The sequence below is a fragment of the Heliconius melpomene genome, chromosome 17, assembly GCF_056956725.1.
Source record: "Heliconius melpomene rosina isolate 202511_hmr_F chromosome 17, ASM5695672v1, whole genome shotgun sequence".
Lineage (NCBI taxonomy): Eukaryota > Metazoa > Arthropoda > Insecta > Lepidoptera > Nymphalidae > Heliconius > Heliconius melpomene.
The window spans coordinates 9,951,176-9,970,772 of record NC_140405.1 but is presented as its reverse complement, the minus strand read 5'-3'; the positions used below and the strand labels follow the sequence as shown (position 1 = coordinate 9,970,772).

General features: G+C 30.9%; 2 protein-coding genes across 12 annotated transcripts in view; one reads left to right on the top strand and one right to left on the bottom strand.

The window, feature by feature from the left end:
* Positions 1-19,597, top strand: part of LOC146530220 (proton-coupled amino acid transporter-like protein acs) — a 184,050-nt gene that overhangs the window by 96,700 nt on the left and 67,753 nt on the right. The gene's annotated exons all lie outside the window — the stretch shown is intronic.
* The window catches only part of LOC146530221 (uncharacterized), an 89,675-nt gene that overhangs the window by 10,982 nt on the left and 59,096 nt on the right, over positions 1-19,597 (bottom strand). For 10 of the 11 annotated variants that reach the window (XM_085201146.1, XM_085201134.1, XM_085201137.1 and 7 more), the window contains exons 4-7: positions 2,126-3,145; positions 1,750-1,872; positions 493-1,503; positions 274-384 (exon numbers count right to left, since the gene is read on the bottom strand). In XM_085201146.1, coding sequence (XP_085057272.1) covers positions 274-384; positions 493-1,503; positions 1,750-1,872; positions 2,126-3,145 — 2,265 coding nt within the window. The remainder of the gene's footprint in view (positions 1-273; positions 385-492; positions 1,504-1,749; positions 1,873-2,125; positions 3,146-19,597) is intronic. The other variant, XM_085201136.1, reaches the window with a different exon arrangement.

The following is a 19,597-nucleotide window of genomic DNA, read 5'->3' as shown; positions in this document are numbered from 1 at the left end:
ATGTATAAAAAATATATAATAATAATTAGATGGTGGAAATAAATTCGATGAGAGGAAATAAATATAATAAAGACCAATTTCATAAAGGGGCTTTGTATTTTACTGTATTTCGAAGTATTAAAAAACTATCTGTTTTTATCTTTGCTTAGTGATTAAAATCACATTGAATAAAATCTTTGAAATATTCTTTTACTATGTTTTACTCTATTAATTTTATTTTCGTAACAAAAGTCATTTTAGGTAATGAAAACGTGTTTTTGTTGTGTTACTTACAGTTGATGGTGTGATTGTAGGTACAGTAGGTTTGTAAAATGGTTTGTCAAGATATGATGATCTGTATTTAGAGCTAAATTTGTTTTTTACTTTTTCGGGTTCACCTATAATCTGGAAAATATTATTTATATCAAGTAAATAAATCAAAAACATAAGCGGCGTCCATTTCTACATATAAAGCTAAAAAATATGTATATGCTAATAAAAAAATGTACTTACACCATTTGATGAGGGCTCCGTAGTTTTTGAAAAAGTATCGCCATATTTTCTTGAACTTCTCACAATAGACTTAGATGTAACACTTGAAACATCTTCTTTGCGTCTTGATGTTTTTCTTCCATATTTTCTTGTTTGAATATTTCTAATCGACGGCACAGCAGTTACTTTATCGCGATTTTGTAAGGAAACATCGTTACTGTCGTCTTTATAAGTAGCGTGGTACTTTTGGGTGCTACTTATCACATTTAGTGGTGATTTATTTTCATTCTCTTCAATTTTATCAACTGCATCATTAAATGTCCCATTTTCAGCCGATTCTTTACTATTTATGGTGATTATGAAATTTTGCTTGTCATTTTTAAATTCATTGTCTTTATTGCCATTCTTCACTGTTGTGGCACTATTTGCATTTGTATAAATAAGTGGAAGTTCTGCCGTATCTTCCACTTTTTTTTCAACTGTTAGTATTTCTTCTGTAGTGCTCTGAACGCTTGAATTAATCGGCAACGTTTTGTTTATTGAATTACTTCTTACTCTAGAGTAATAAGATGTTCTAGATAATATAGGTTTTGGTTTTAATGTAAAGCTTTTATCACTCCTGTCTATTTCAACTCTTTTAGGAACTTCAGAGTTTACGCCAAAGTTTCTTGTAAGATTTCTTCTATTATATAAAGAAGAGCGTATTACAGGTTTTTTATATAAATTACTATTATTATTTTCTACTCGTTTACTTTTTATAGAATTATCCACATTGGTTGTTTCAGTTGTTCCTATTTTCTGTTTTCTACTAAATTTATAGGATCGTTGTGTTACTGGACTAAAAGAAGTTAAAGAATCAGTTGAAGAAGAAAAAGTGCTGGATTTTTTACTCCTAGGTATATAAGATCCACGTAAACGATATTCTGACGATTTGGGCTTAAATTGCTTAGGAGCTAGCGTAGTTTCTTCTTGTTGAGTATCATTAATTCTACTCTCATTTTTATCCCCTTCTAAACTTATTTTGCTGCGAAGCTGAAAGTTAGTTATATAACAAAAGTTAATCAATGATCAAAATAATCATATTTTTAATTATATGAATTAGATTATGACGTGATAATATGAATTAAATTGTAAACATTTGTAAAGTTTTTATGTGAACTTGTAAATTCATAAGATTTAAGTAAGTTATTGAGTGATTTTTACTAATGATTCGTGTTACGACAATGAGATAAAAATACTATTGATTAATTTATTTATAATGAATTAATGTAGTATTACCCGAAATTGCTTTTCAGAGTCAGGAGCCGTGAGGATAGATTGTGATGATGTGTTGTAAGTATTGTAAACTTTTTGTGATGCTTTCACTGACAAACTCTCGCTGGGTGGAGAGCTCGCCTGTGTCTGAAATTTTTATTCGTTATGTTCAAATATCTTGGCATACATACCACTCTAATTGTAAAAAAATGATTGTTGTAGTTATACGAGTGATTTTGTTAAGTATGTCTTGTTAGTACATGGACAATGTTAGTTATTATGAAATAAACAGTATTTCTGTTAAAGTGCATACTTTATTTGTCACTTGAACATGATACAGTGGTATTAATATGAGTGATATTTATGATTAAACGTACATGATTCAACCTATTCTACTCACCGATGCATTTTTAGCTTGAATTAAAGCTTTAAAAGTTTCAGGATAGTTATCATCTTCATGAACTTCTTCTGAGACTTTGGGCTTGCCTGTGAGTATAGGTGCTTTTACTTTGCCTCGAGGGATTGGTCTTTTTACAACTTTTGTTGTTTTTATAGTACTAGTTTTGGATAGTCTTTCAGTTGTTTGTTTAACAATTTTCTCTGTGGTTGACGGTGATACAGATTTTGATCCAGTTTGACTAGTAATATTTTCTCCGATTTGACTAGATTTTACTTCAGTAGGCACTGATAAGCCTTCACCTGTTAAATTCGAATCTACTTCAGACTGTCTGGTTTTATATCTTAACTTTCTTGAGTTTCTAAGGTCATTCGTTTTAGCTGTTGTAGGTTCTTTAAAAGCCGTCGTTAATGCGTTGGCTGTTCCTGAAACTTCTAAATCTAGCGTTCGAATATTTGTCCGCGTGTTAATACGATTTCGCGTTCGTGTTGTAGTTGGTTCAATTACACGTTCAGTAGAACTTCTCCTTCTAAATTGACTATTTGGGTCAGTCACTTCCTTAGGCATAGTTTTAGAAAAATCATTGAAAGCAGATTCCGTAAATTCTTTTCTACTTGTACTAGGAGAAGAAATAGACATAGGTACTGGAGTTGTTGTTGATTGTGATGTTACACGTCTAGTAACTTGCCGGGATCTACTTCTTGATTGAGTATCTCTGTTTATGGTAGTATCAAAATTTTCTTCGTTAATAATTGTTTGCCTGCTATGTGTTCGGCTATTTTGCCTTTTCGAATCAAATCGTTCATTTCGTTCAGATTGGAATGGTAATGTTTCTGTAGTAGAAGCCGTGACATCAGAAGATCTGCTTCTACTTCTGGTTCTTGAGATATCACGTGGTGCAGTTTCTTCTCGTCTTCTCGAAGTTCTAGTTCTAAGTGAAGGTGAAGCATTTTCAGATTCTATAGTTGTAGAAGTTTTAATAGAGCTAGGATGTCGCCTGCTGACTCGTGAAACTCCTTCCACCTGTAAAGAAAAAACATATGATCTTAATAATTGCAATATTTATTGATTTTTATAAACGATTTATATCTTAAATATAAAATAATAAAGACATAAATAAAAACACATATCTACACACATATTATTATAATACTCGTATCTCTATCTGAAATTGAAATAAGTACAATCGTTACAGAATGCACACAAATTTAAAATAATGACTATTTATGAAATCTATAAGTGCATCTCTAAAGGCAATGTACTTTTACAATGAAAGTGCTTTATGTACGCTACACAATACTAGGAAGGGTTACTTAGGCATTCAAAGATAAAAATTGTAAAAGCATGTAAGAATGAATTATGATTTTCCTTATTTTGCCTTGATATTATATTTAAAATATTCAAATTAAAAATGAATAATAAATAACTTTAATCAAATTTTGAAAATACACGCTACAATAGCTTGTATTTTCTAACCTCCAAAAAGACTATCTTGAAATTATTCTACTGAATTGACGAAGAGAAAAAAAATACAGAAACGCAAACAAATAATTTCAGGAAAGAAAAATTCTTATTCTACATTTTGTCAAACTTTAAATTTACGAATAATTCTCTTAACTAAACTAAACATAAAAATATTTACTATAATAATTAGTCACCATTTAAAATTACACATATTAGTCTCCACAAGTACCAAATACCAATTTCATACATGAAGGCGCTTTGCTGAATTCATTGTACCGAATCAACAGTTTCAACAGGGCAAAAAAATGGCGGCTGGCCACCAAATTAGCGTCACATAATGCTTAGTTATATATATTTGCTTTCCATAGTATTTGTATACTAAATTTACTCTTATAATTATGGTTATCTTTTTAAAAAAATATACGCCAATATTAATCAAGGAGCATATACTAGAATATATGAATATTATTGTCAATGATTTTTTCTGTCATTCTCACTTCCAAACTACTTACTATTTATAGTATAAATATAAGTGTCATAGATTAGATATATTAGAAAGATCTACAAAAAAAAAAATCATTTTATGATCTTTAAAATATTCACAATAAAAAATAAACATTATAGTGTTGTGACCAGTGGCAGTGGCCCAACTGATAGATATCGTATTCTTCGCATATAGTATTAGATTTACAAACTACTTGTATATATTGGTATCCAGATACATTTAATTACTTCTGGATTAGGTATATCACCTAGAGTTTGAATTTTAATAACTGTAGTACTTATACTAACGGGAATATGTTTTTGACTTGTGGAAGATTTCTATTTCGTCGCGTCTGACTGTAGACGCGACGGTTGTGATTTCGATTCTCACTCCGGGTTAAATATTATTTTCTGAACTATTTTAATTTCCTCGCTCTGGTTATAAACACATTGACATAAACACACTGAAATGTTGTGAGAATTGGATGGAAAATGGGGATCGGAGTGTTTTAACATGTTGATTCTTCCTGTTAATTCTACCTTGCTATATACGAAACGAAAAAAAAGAGAACAAAATGGCTCACAAAAAGAAGATACCCGCTTGGCCTTACATAAGGTACATGCTTATTACAATAATGTAAAAACATATATTAAATATTATAAAGATCTATAAATTTTTAAATTAATATTATTGAACACATAATATCGTAACACACGGTTAAAAATAACATTTTTTTTTCAGTTCCGTTTTCTAAAGGGTCAAGCAAAAAGTGAATGTACTGAATATTTATCCCGCTCGAAATCAAAGGTCGTTGTAGGAACGTATGACAGCTTGTTAAATACTAAACTAGATCAACTAAGGTCTGACTTTAGACTTAAGCACACCCGCAATATATTCTACCGTAATCTATATACTAAATAATATAGTTGAACAGTTTGTTTGATTGAAAGTACTAGTCTCAGGAATATCTTGTCCATTAAAAAATCTTATTAGTATTTTATAGTCCATTTATATGGGAAAGATTTATGTATAGACTTAGTTAGGCTATATGGGCTAAATTAAAGATTTTTTCCATCTATAACTTACTAATCTTGAAAATAGTTTTTTTTCAGCTTAACCGCTTATAGTGCCAAGTGCCTTGCTATACCAGTTCTTGGAGCGCGACCTCCCGGACGCCCATGGAAGCGATGGTTGGATGTCGTGATGCAGGACATGAGAGCCAATGGTCTAACCACCGAGGACGCAAAAGACCGTGCAAAGTGGAGTAGATTGAGTAGGAAGGCAGACCCTGGTAATAGCCGGGATTAATGCTAGGAAGAAAAGGACTTTGCACTCTAATACATTTGACTTAAGACTAATGTGTTTGTCGTAAGAAAAATGTATTTTGAGTAGCGGAACCCAACGCCGTCGACTCGAAAATACGAAGTTAATACAAAAAGTAACATTTAATATAAGGATTAGTAGGTTTTCGAGTTCGAGGTCAAATATTTACATAGCCCAGTTACAAGTATATATTTAAATATTAATAAACGTATTAATAGTGTTTGTATGGGTCTTGGCTTTTGATTTGATTTTAATGACCTACTGATATAAGACCTACGTTGCTTAAAGGAACCTGAGCTATTATTGGCATTGCGTTTTATAACACTATAATTTCATAAATGAGTAAATTGTAGAAACTGTACCTATATTATTATACAATGTAAGATGATAAATAGGTAGGTATTATACTTATTTTCTGTGAAATTATTTAGATAAAGTAATAATCATAAATATATAGATAGATAATATTCATAAGTAAAACATTTCTTAATTTATATTTAAAAAGAAAAGAAAAAGAAAAAATAATTTACAATAACATAATCGTGACTTCCAGAGGTTTGCACTTAAGCCACAGTAGCGCGGTGTTAAGTGGCGGAACTCAACGCTACGCTTTGCGTAGTTACCACAGCGAGAAAATTAAAATATTTAATATTTAATTTCCCCAAGAAGGAATAGAACTCACAACCGATGCCGGCCTCGATAGTTTTATAATTGAAATTAAGAACTTTTGCCCATGTGGAAAGACAACGTGAACGTGAAAAAATTCAATAATAGAAAAAAAATATGCGCTTTATTTATATTAATATGCAAATCTTTCAATCAGTTCTTAATACCTAGATATGCAATAACTACTTCTATTTTAATAACCCAATGCTCTTTTTAAACAGGCATTACAAATTGAACGCTTATTTATCATACTTATGTAAAGACTGTAATAAAACTTTTACTATTTAATGTCTGAGGACGTTATGCAAATAAAAATCTAAAGATGACCGTTAAAAGGCAATGACTATAATATATATTAATTTAACTTATCAATTGCACTTTACATTGATTTATTTGAGGACACTGTTCCACACAGCGGTGTGTGGAACAGTGTGTTTGACTGTAAACCTAGCGGTTGTGAGTTCTACGTGGTGAAATTAAATATTTTCACATCCTCGCTTTGGTAACAACATATTATAAAATTCAGCGTTGAGTTCCGCTACTCAACGTGCAATATCTCGAAACGGAGTGCCCTATCGTTACGTTCCCTCTATCTACCGTGATATATGGGCAATACAGTGTGAAGACAAAAAATATATTAGTTATTTATAACTTATATAGTTTTTTGTAATTTATAACTATAACAGCATTTGATAAACTCGTGGGTATATAGAAATTTAACGGATGAATTATATTATAGTACTTCAATAAACTTTTCTTCTATTCCGCATTGGCTAGGAGAATATAGATTAAAGACTCTCTGTTCTCATCCAGCCATCGCTGCGTCTGCGTCAAACCTATCTCAAAAAATTATAATTCAACATTAATTTTAAATTTTACGTATATTAATCTCTATTTTTACAATAAAAATATATTATCTATATATATAAAAGGACTTGTCCTCACTGACTGAGGTAAGACGCACGCACAGCCGTAACCGCTAATGATAGAAATGTTAAATTTGGACAAAAGTTTACTTTCGTAATCAGGACATCCACTAAGAAGGGATTTTGAAAAATTTTTACCCTAAAGGGGTGAAATAGGGGTTCAAAGTTTGTATGGAAAAAAAATTAAATCGGCACCGATTTTTATAAAATTTGAAATTTAGATTTTTAAAAATATTTAATTGAACATGTGTTTCATAGTTTTCTAGAATTCTCCCCCTAGGGGTTGAAATAAGGGGTTGAAAGTTAGTATGGAAAAATCTTTAAATCGCCACCGTTTTTTATAAAAATCGAAACTTAGAGACTCTTAAAAATATTTCATTGAACATAAGTTTCATGGCTTATTTTAATTCATCCCCTAGGGGTGTAAATAAGGGGTTGAAAGTTTATATAGAAAAATCTTTAAATCGCCACCGATTTTTATAAAATTTGGAATTGAGACTCTTAAAAATATTTTATTGAACACGTGTTTCAAAGTTTATTAGAATTCACCCCTAAGCAATAAGCAAGCGAAGCTGCGCGCGTCCGCTAGTCTTTAATATACCAGCTCGATGGTCTATACAATATTAGGGCTAGTGCGGTTCATGTCACGAGAAATAAGTCACGATATAATTTTGTAAGTCGACCTTAATCGCTAATGTTCATTGTTATAAAACTTATATTTGTTATAACTTATAACTAACAATAGAAATTCTATTAATAGACATAGTAAATAGTAAACTTATATATTTAGAATACATTGTATTCTATATTTTTTTAAGGTTTTTCTATACTTTTTTCAAATGATTTTAAGCATAAGACCAATTATATAATGCACTCATACTCTGACCTAATATAAATAATTGTCAAATTTGAAGTGGCGAAAACAGTAAGAAAAATTTAGTCTTTAATTTGTTTATTATCAAATGATTCTAAAAAGTCATATAAATGCTAATAATATTTTTTCCGTACCGACCGTATAGTAGCGGATATAGAAAAGGGTGACAAATGAATCATTATAATAATACACCCGACATATTGAGAATAGTTACTCATTCATAAAACAAATAAATATCGCTCAAGTTCCTTTCATTATTAATTAATTCAAGCCATGTACTACGTAATAGCACGACTTAATTTTTTATTACTTACCTTACTTATTTATCTGGTGCGTTCAAAGTTTTAATAGTTAATTTCAAAGTAATTATGTTACAAGTTGTACCGGTAACTTTGTTAGTATGGACTATAAACTCCAGGTTTTCTCGTTGCTGTAAAAAAATTAAAAAAATCTGCCTTTGTGCTTTTCTAAACTCCCAAGGACCGAGAACCTTCATACCAAAGAATAATCGGTAACTTATATACGAGTATAAATAACACTATTATTGTAAGGGCTAGAATTATTCTAGAGGGTCCCTAACACATATTTTTTCTCTCTAGCCCTTTTTTCATAAAAGATAATTCAATCTTGGTCAAAATCATTAGATTAGAAGCTTCGGCAGTTTTGATATGCTTATCCTGCTTAGATATTTCAGCTTTATATTAAATAATAATTAAGTAACGAAAACTTCGTTCTCGACTTGCAGAACTCAACGCCGCGACTTATCTTATTACCAGAGCAACGAAATGAAAATAATTAATAGATAATAGCCTTAAAACTATTTGATTCCCTTTATTACATATGAATATAAAACTGTTTTACATAATTATTTTGTATTGACATAAAATATGTTGAAACCAGTCTCATTAGGACAAATGATTTGCAAACGCAGTCGACTCGTAACGCAATCCGTAGTTAATGTTTTAGTACTTAAATATATCTTAGCATATTTCAACTGCGGACCGCAAATTCCCATAATGATTATCTTATCATTATGTTGATATGTAATATGAAATTAAAAAAATTTAAAATAGTACATAGTGTGTATATATTTGTGGAAATAAGGTCGTGGGTTCGATTCTTACTCTATATTTAATATTTTCATTTTCTCGCTCTGGCTCTGACTAGAGTTCAATCGTCAATTCGCCAATCAACATGTAATGAACTCTAACTCTAGAACGAACTCTAGAATGATCTATTTATGTATAAAAAGACTAGAACAACCATAAAATAGAAAGCCTCCTTATATTTATATTATTTTTTTTATATATTTTTTTTCACATATAACATAGCACGTAGAGACAATATTGTGTGTACAGTGAAGGAAATGAACACCGCGAAACAAAGTAGAGAAACAAAAATAATTCCTTCGAGTGGGAATCGAACTCACAATTATCTCGCTTAACATTGTCGCTTATTGTCTCTGAAATCAATCACAATAATAATGAATTTAGAAGTAAAACGAAAAAATAATTGTATAAAGTCATTAATATTCTTAATTCAGTATTTATATTTTACTTATTTACAACGTATAAAAATAAAATAAACTAAAAACTTAATATAAGTTGTCTCTACAGGATGTACCTATCTATAGCGAAATTATATTGCAATTGGTGTCATTCCAAAATTGGCAGTCGTTTCAGATGGAGTGGGCTGAATTGCTTTATAACACCAAAAGTACTTGTCCACCGAATTTTTATTTTATGTAAAATATATAGCTTGTAATAGCTATAATTTTAATTATATAAATAAGCCACATGGCACAAGTATTCCTGGTGGCCAAAGAGAACGAAGAGCTCAACTCTAGGCTATCTGCATCATTCTTAGCTACTTATTTTAGTTCAATTTAAAGATGTGTGATCATTTTGCCAATAAAGACGATGCGTAACTGCACGAAACCGATTGTTGCATATTCTCATATGGATACTTTATTCACCCGAGTGGGAATCGAACCCACGATCACGTAGTTTGAAACTATGCCGCTGCGCTATGAAGGCCTTAGACTTATATCTATTTATTTTATATGTCTCGGCTTTAGATCTACACAACTAGACTTAGTTTTATCTTGTTGTATAACTAGCAATAACACTTGCTGAGCTGACCACAAGCCTTCATGTTATATGTAGGGTGGACACTAAAAGGAAAATCGACATAAATTTTAAATAATATAACTGATATATGTTATCTTTATTTTATATATTATCATTTTTTTTTTCAAATCTTGCTATAAAATTATATAAAACAAAATATTTTAATATATATTTTTTAATACTTAAAAACACATACTAAAAAAAGAATAAAAAATTAAGCAACATGGGAAACAATCATACAATTACCACCTTGATTTATAGCTTTTATAATAATTAAATATATATGTAATAATATAATAATTAACTATAAAAAACAGTTTATTCTAACATAGCTGAGCAATTATTCCCATAATAGTTATAATTACTGTACTATATTGTCACACTAGCGTGTCCTTGCTCGCCTTTCACCCTCACGGCTGATATTAACCTTTGTTCTTGTCAAGGTATTATTATATATAACTTTATCTACACAACGCGATCGAAATTTCACAATTAACGTGAACCGGATGTTGAATTTTTAAAAAAGTATAGGAGTCAATAAATCTTCAAAACTAATCATAACTACTAAATCACTTACAAAGTTTAGAATTTTTTTTAGATAAGAGTGTTAAGATACTCCGTTTCCCCCACTTTCAACACAAATTTCAACATAGCACTTTTAAATTTATTGAACAAAGGTAGTGTTATATGATCCAGTATCATAAATTTAATAATTAAAAATCGATAAAGCTTTGGATTTCGAGCAAATTACTTTTATTTTGTCATTAGATATATCCGGCCAAATGCACTTGAAGTTGTTCACTTACCGTCACTTTCCACGTTTAACTTGAGACATTATAAGATAAATGAAAGAACCCAACAATCTGAATGAAGTTCGAAATTTATTAACAATTTTAACTATTTTTAAAGTAAAAACGGAAATAACGACCATCTGGTACTTGAAGTCTTGGAAAATATGAATTGAATAATAATAAGGTCTAGAAATAATTTTATTAAGTGTGTCAATCGAAATGTACTACAAAATTTAATAGTTGTCGTTAAAACATAAGTATAGTACATTTGTAATATTTATATTGATTGAACAATAACATTAATTCGTTTAGAGGTCGTTGTGGCGTAGTGGAATAGCATCTGACTGTAAGAGCGACAGTTTTTCGTTCTATTCCGCCAATCAACATCCTTTTTTCACAGAAAATGAGGAATAGAATGACTCAACACTAGGTTCCCTCTATATACGGGGTAAGTACAGAGTGAAGCTAAAAAAAATATAATTCATTAATCCTCATTATATTAAAAAATATATAATAAATATAGAGGTAATTTTAAATAATGTTTATCCTACGAGCCGCAGTGGAAGTATTTGATCAAAAATGCGATGATAGTGGGTTCTTCCCACATTAGAATGAACTATTCATTCTCCCGCTATGATCATACAAACTGCGGCGTTAAATTCCACCACCCATTTCCACAACCCAACAAGTATTGACAAAGCGTGAAGCTTTATTAGGTAGTAATAGCTAAATTATATATATGCATTACGCGTTTAGAACCATAACCAAACACAAATTCGTTACAATTAGAAGGAAATATCAATTTATATTCAATCAACCTTAGGTACTTGAACATTTGATAAATATCGATTGTAATGGCCGATAAGTAATTTATTAAGTGCACGTATTTTGCTGACAGTGTAACAAATTGTATTGTAAAATTGTATTACTCTAATAATGTTTACTGCAGAAATCTTTAAAATGATAAGCGCGGCGTTGAGCTCAAACAATAACTCGTTAGTTTCCGAAAAATTGGGCTAAACGCGGCGTTCAATTCCGCCACTCAACTTGCAATGCCTCCAAAATTCAGCGTAAAATCGAGAACATATCTTAACTCTATGTTCCCAAGTTCCTATGCCTACCTTGCTATCTGCGGGTACTGCGTGAAATACATAATACATATTATGTAAAAATGTGCTTATTTTACTTTAAGATAAATAGATCTTTTATTTACGTAATATGTATGTTATTCAATTTTTATATAGCAAATGCCATTTTATTAGTAAAATACATATGATGTTAATAAAAACAAAACCAATCTAAATATTTAAATTCGATTTTCTTTTAATATTGCACGTCTAATCGTTAGCACGCAATCCGTATGTACATACATGTATAAGAAAAAAACATTGGACATATCGTTTAACGCAATACAATCGTGACTTTGAATCAACTTAAATATGAATATAGTAAAGAGATCTAAATATTTCAGATATATAAGTAAATCTAGACTTTTAGTACTAATTACAGTACACAACATAAATACAGTATGTGGATATGAATATATCTGTAGAGAGGCTGCTCAGATTCCATTTTAGAGTTTTCCTTCAATTTTAGAACTTCTGCAAAAACTTTTATTACAGTTAATTATTAAATTAGATTTCCCTATCATCTAGCCGGACCAAACATCATGAAAAGATTACATTGCCGCTCTAGTTCGTGACTAAACGCGAACGTTCATACACATACATACATACAAACCTACATACGCTGAGAAATCAATCAAGACCGTTACCGATCACCTAGCCTGTATTGCACAACTAAATTATATAAAATTTATTATATTACGTGAAACTTAATGGAGGTTCTATTATTAATTTACATCTTGAACCAACTAATTTGAGCTTATCCCCCGAATGATTTGTTCCGTATTTAACAAGAGGGAAAAATTAAAGTAGTTAGAATTTTCACGGCTTTTTTTCCACCTTCACGCTTTACCCTGCTTTCAGTAGAGTAAGCAGATAGAACCCAGTACGAAAAAAAATACGTTCTACGCTTAAAGAAATAACAATAATTCACTTTTCCAAATGGAGATCGAAGCAGTTTTCTCAGTAGAAATCTTCATGGAAACACACTTCTACAAGAAATATATTTTAATAATGGCCTCTTAAGTTCCTGAGTGGTCCTAATCGAAGCAGAGTTGGAAAATAAACCTACAAATGTAAGGTAAATACCAATAATACTAATAAAAGCTTACATATTAGATATTTCGACAAGTAATTTTTACGTAGAATGCATTTTTATATTATGTCCTCGTTTGACATTTATCTAGACAAAAGAAATGAATTCTTTAAACAATATTGATGACATTTCCATTAAAGAAAAAGGCAACGACGCAACCTTAACGCTCGTTACATAATAATAAAAGATGAAAAATAAAAATACACTAAACAGCATGTAAACAAAAAAAAATGTAATTAAAAATACACTCGCGTTTCGCGTAAAATCATGTTTAATTTGCATGACTATGAATCATGAGAATTTTAATGTTACTTCATAAAGAAAGTATTGTTTTTTTCCAAACGATGAATTTTACGGTCATATGCCAGTATGACGCGTGTATATGAAACTTACAAAACTAACTGTGTAATAAGTATGTGAAATGTGGGTGTTCCAGCCTAAAAATAAGAACAGTGCTATATACGAGGCCGAACCTGGGCCTCATACGATTATAATTTTAAAAAGCTCTATTAATTTTTTGTAAGAAATTTAATTTGAGTATTTTTTAATTTTTTTTAGCTTTACGTTATATCTCGCACGTAGCAAGGTGGGTGCCTAGGAACCTAGTCTAAAGGCACTCTGTTTTCATTAAGACATTTCCTTTCCCCACTTTCCATCGAGTTCTCGTGGGTGCGAGCATTGCGTGTTGGGTGGGGGGACTCAACGCCGCGCTTTGGCTTATTACCATAGAAATATTTTGTTTTAATTGTATTTAAAGTTAATAAGAGGTCTTAAATATATAACTCCCAGTCCGCTCGACGACCGCAAGCCGAGGTTCGAGCCCCGCAGGGGGCGCCCTTGCGTCGTCGGCACTCCCCACAGGCAGCCACACAGTGCCTGCATATTTTCAGGGCTAGAGTACCCTCTGCCCTACCCCCCCGGTGTCGCTGTAAAGGCCAATAGGGCTAACAGCATTAACTTCAAGTCAGAAAAAAAAAAAAAAAAAGTCTTAAATATAATAAATGTTACTTGTAACTTGCTTAAAGCAAAGTTTAATATAAATATCAATAAAATTCTACATAATATTTAGCCATGATCTGAATATAACTATTTAATAAACAATTTGCTTCCTCTACGAGTATATGCGCTATGGGTCACGTACACAAGGAAAAATAAAAAAATATATTTTTTTATTTAGAACTGATTAATATGAATAAAAAAATCCAATACATATGTGTACCTTTATTACATTTTTAGGGTTTCGTATCTCAAGAGGAAAAACGAAACACTTATAGGAACTCTTTGTTGTCCATCTGTCTTTCATCAGCTCAATCAAACTAAAAGTAACGTAAGATATAAAAGTCTAGGGTCCCTTGTAGCACAGTACATTAAGCTTCTATATTAATTTCTTTTCCTAATTAATCTTGAAATTGGTACTAAAGTCTAGGTAAACGAGTTAAAAATCTATACGAATATACATTTTGATTATAATTTCATATTAGCTATCTACACTAACATTATATAACCATATAGCAGTACTTTAAAAATACTGACCACGCCATATAAGTACAGCAAGTTTGAAGGGATGCTTGTGGAAGCGAAAGTTGTTTTATATCACTTTCATACTAAACCTGTCGGCTTTCTTCTTAAATGTGTAACAAGTTGGCTGGTTCAAGTGACAAGGTCGAAAATGTTTATGCAAATTAATCCGGAAAAATGTAGGATTTTTTATTAAAAATAATGATTTTAGAAATTAATTAGTTGTATAATATTATAGGTTATCTGATAATTTGGTAAATTTATAATCGTAAATACTAAGATACGTAAAGCACAATATGTCAAATTTTTACTCTAAATATTATTAAAATACCAAAGAGAAAAGGACAATAATTCTAATTTATAAACATTACCTTTTTACTATTATCTCAAAAGCAATCTGCTTAAAAAGTAATATTTAATCGTGTTTTATGTTAGTCATTCTAATTAAATTAGATCAAGAAAACATTTTAAAAGCTTGAGTGAAATTAACTCCTAACCGATACAGTGAGAGTTACCGTAATAACGGCACTTTATAACAGAATATGCAAAAAAATTACATTATTTTTTAAAATTTTCTCGCTATGGTAACAAGACAAAACAAATAAAAAGATATTTAATTTTTTAATATGTAAATAAAAAAAACATATTTTTCGTAGATAAATAAATCGCTCGCTCTCATCACTTGCAACGCGTGAATAATACTCAAGGCTATACACTGAAAGTGTCGGAGCCTTGGTAATGTCAAAGATAATGCACACTGCAACATTTTTATTCTACCCAACTACATATTTAATATATTCTAGAATATTTTACTGTAAACGAATGAATTCTGTGAATTCTGGAGGTATTGCGTGTTGACTGGCAGAACTCAACGCCGCGCTTTGCCTCTACACCAGAGCGAAGAAATGGCAATATAAACGTAAATAGATATTTCACTTCCTCGAGTGGGGATCGAACCCACAACCGTCGTGTTACAGTCACACCTGTACCTTTGTACCGCTGCGCCACGACGGTCTTTAAAACCGTCAACAAATTTTAAAACTTTACAAATGTTATTAACAAAAAACGTATTAAAATCAGATTAAAGCGGAATTTAAAACAGTATCCTTTAAAATCGAAACATATTTGTATTAATTAAAATTAAAATAATAATACTGTTCAACTTCGATATAGCAAACATGAGAAATATGAAAATGAAAGGGACTGTAATTATCCATATGTCTAGATCCTTGTTTCGCAGTAGTAATTATACTAACTAAAGGACACTGTGAGGCGTACAAGACGCGTTGCCATAGTAACGTGTGTATGTATATGATTGTGTGTGTTACATTTAATTTATTAATTTAATGTATTTTTTGTATTATTTAAAAAAAAACATTAGCATTAAAACATAAGCAGCTACACTCTCTCTCTCTCTCTCTCTCTCTCTCTCTCTCTCTCTCTCTCTCTCTCTATCTCTCTCTCTCTCTCTTCTATAGAGGAGATAAATTATAACTTTGTCAAAAATTAATACTCGTCAGTCCACACGATTTACGTAAAAATGAATACAAAGTCGTGCTTCAAGACACTCCGTTCCCATCTCCATTATCCTACAATTCTAACCAGTAATCTAAAATCTTCAATGAAGTGAAAGGATATCTATACGAAGCCATAAAACTCCAAGGATATGTTGCGTTAGACGACTTCATTAGAGAAGATCTTGATATATTGCAATTGGACCAAACCACTATAATAATGTACACGTAATTATTTATGTTTTATTAGCTTTACGCTCCATCCCACACATAGCAGGGTAAGCAGAGAGAACCTGGGAACCTCGTGTTAAGACACTCCGTTCCCCATTTTCCGCCGAATTCTGGATGCATTGCGTGTTGAGGAGCAGAGAAAATCTTATTTTTTTATGTTTTTTAGCTTTACGCTGTATCCCACTCATAGCAGGATCAACAGAAAGAACCTGGGAACCTCATGTGAAGACACTCCGTTCCTCACTTTCCGCCAAATTCTGGATGCAGTGCGTGTTGTGAATGAAAATGTTAAATACTTCATTCCCCCTGAGTAGAAATCGAACTAACAACCGTCGGTTTACAGTCGCATGTTTATGTCCCTGTGCTACGACTGCGTCTTTAGTACCTAGTATAAATGATATGTTCGATCGTAGATTTTCTAAAAAGTAATGGTTATTTAATTCGCAATGCAATAGTTATTTTACTTATAATAGTAGTAAATTCCATTTTTGTAGGAATTTCGGAAAATACTTTTTTAATGATCCTAACACTACCTTTAGACTGTGCCAATTTTCAACTTTCTAAGCTGAAAAAATATTCTGTAACTCATTCTCGAAAAAGTTTTGTTATAATATGTACATCATATATACATCACTTTATACATCACATTTATACATCACATCACTTTACAAGATTTTCTATGAAAATTCTAAAAAATCAAATGTTTATTTTGAAAACATTATTTTAAGAATCATATTTCTAGGGCCTGAGATGTGTGAAACTAATTATAATATTTTCGCCCGTTACAGTCGTCTTCTAACATTTTCAGTCTCAATAGCGTCTTTACTAAAAGTTTTTTTATCCATATATATAAAATCGAAAGGTCACTCACTCATCACGAAATCTCAGAAACTACATGAGCTAAATCTAAATCTCAAATGTTGTATAGGAGTTATTTATAGGAAGTAGGTGCTCGCTAAGACGGGGATTTGCAATATTCGATTTCTAAGGGGTTGTTTTTGGGATCAAAAGTTTGTATGAAACTTCGTTACTAATGACATTTGTCTTTGTCATTCGTTACTAAATGCTAGGAGTCTCAAATTTTGCATGGACGTCACTAGGACGTAGTCATGGAGACAGAAATTAATAATAACATAGTTCACGCGGTTGAAACCGCGAGCGGGCCGCTAGTTATTAATATAGGTATTTAAATTATTTTCTCTTTAAAAATCTTGTTTTCTTTTATTAATAAGCTAAAACAACAATAACAGATTGCACAACACTACATTAAGTCATCGAGGAGAGCGTGGCCGCCAGAGCGTGGCATATTTATTATAATTCCGAGGGAAATCGTAAGAGTACTCGCGATTTTATCTAAGGCATCTTGTCACGCCAGATGAAGACATTATGGCTCATGTGACATATAGATAAGTAGTATAGATTTCAACGTCGTTGTAGTTACGGGTTCAAACCTTACACTTGCATATTCCTTAAAAAACATATCCGTTCATTCAAAGCCATGAAAAAGTACTATAGATCATTTTACTCAAATAATAAAGATTAAGAGATTAGAGATTAGAGATTATTAGATTTACTCAGATTTCAATAATATCTGGAAAACACATAACCTCCTTTCTTGGAAGTCTGTTAAAATTGAATACAAAAAACACCGACTTTTTATCTTCTGGATCTTAAAAATATTTATATCTTATGAATACACAACTTAGATGAGGTTCATAATAACTAATTAATATTGACATAATTTACCTGTAACAAAATAAAATATTTTTTTTATTAATGTTTGAAACGACAACATAACACAGGTATATGACGTGATGATTGTGGGTTCGAGTCCAATTTGGAAAAATTAATCAATTTCATAGAAATGAAATTGATTAATTTTTCCAAACTACCAAAGTTACTTCCAAAGTTGCGTAGTGTCCCGCCACTCAACACGATATCTCGAAAATTGAGCGGAAAGAGAGTGTCTTAACACTAGATACATGCCTACCTTGCTGAATATTATATGAAAAAGGTAACCCAAAATAAACCGCAAGATTGATACTCATGATACAGAAGATAAGTAGAAGTAGTAGAGAATAAAAAAATCGAAAGAAATACATACCTCTTATAAAATCATTTGTGTATTCAGGATAGCATATAGTGCAATTGTACAACCACTCTTTTAACAGGTTGATGTTTCAGTTACGTATAACTATTTTTTTTTCTTTATTTCCCATACATACGTTAAATATTAGAAAAAGAACGTGAGCGAAACGAAGCGAGTTTTTTTTTATTTTTGCATCAAGTTGTTAAAGAAAACTGGGTCACGACGAAACAGCTTTTGTCCATTTTACAATACAAAATTGTGTAATAATAGGTTAGTTAGTAATTAGTATTCTCGTAGTATCATCAATATGCAATTTAGCTGACTCATTGTTCTAGATTTGAATAGAGAATGCAAGATTGCTTATTTACAAGTGCTCGTCTGGATTTGAACTTGTAACTAACCTGGATTCTAAAGGATTCTGTAAAAAGTGTAGAAACATTTACCAACTAATGACTGCGTTCCGCCTCTCAATACGCAAAGTCCTGAAAATTGTGCGCAAGGGGCAGAATACGACAAAAAACAAAAATGTAGTGTTTTGACACTATCAACTCTTTTTTATCCTGGTTCCTTGTGCCTACCCTCCTATACGGTAAAAGAAGTGCTTAACAGCTTAAACTTTCAACCATCTTTGTCAAAAACTTAAAAGTTTTTGTTAAATTGTATTTGAATCTTCTATCTTAAAGTCTCCCATGAAGTTGTTTTGATTAAATTATTAATTATTATGATACCATAAAATTTCCTCTTTAATAATAATAATAATAATAAAAACTCTTTATTGTACACCCAAAAAAGGAATAGTAGAATACAAGAAAAAGAATATGGTACAATAGGCGACCTTATCGCTGAAATAGCGATTTCTTCCAGGTAACCTTGAGGCGTTGGAAATCGCAAAAAAAATAAGTAAATAGTGAGTAGGGTGTGAATAGATATAACAAACAACAACTACAAAGAACTATATAAATAAATAAATAAATAAATAAACCTTCACAAAGATAGATACATATATACATAAATAAATACATACATACTTACATACATACTTACATACATACATACATATACACTTATAAATTATGTTAACATATGGATACATACTTAGTATAGAAACAAGGGAAAAAATAAATAAAATGAAAATAAAATAAATAATAATAATAATAAATTACATTTATATTAAGTAAGTACGGTTAAAAAGGTTTAGAGGGCTAGAAAGTGTTTTTTTAAGCGTTTTTTAAAGGTAAGGAACGTT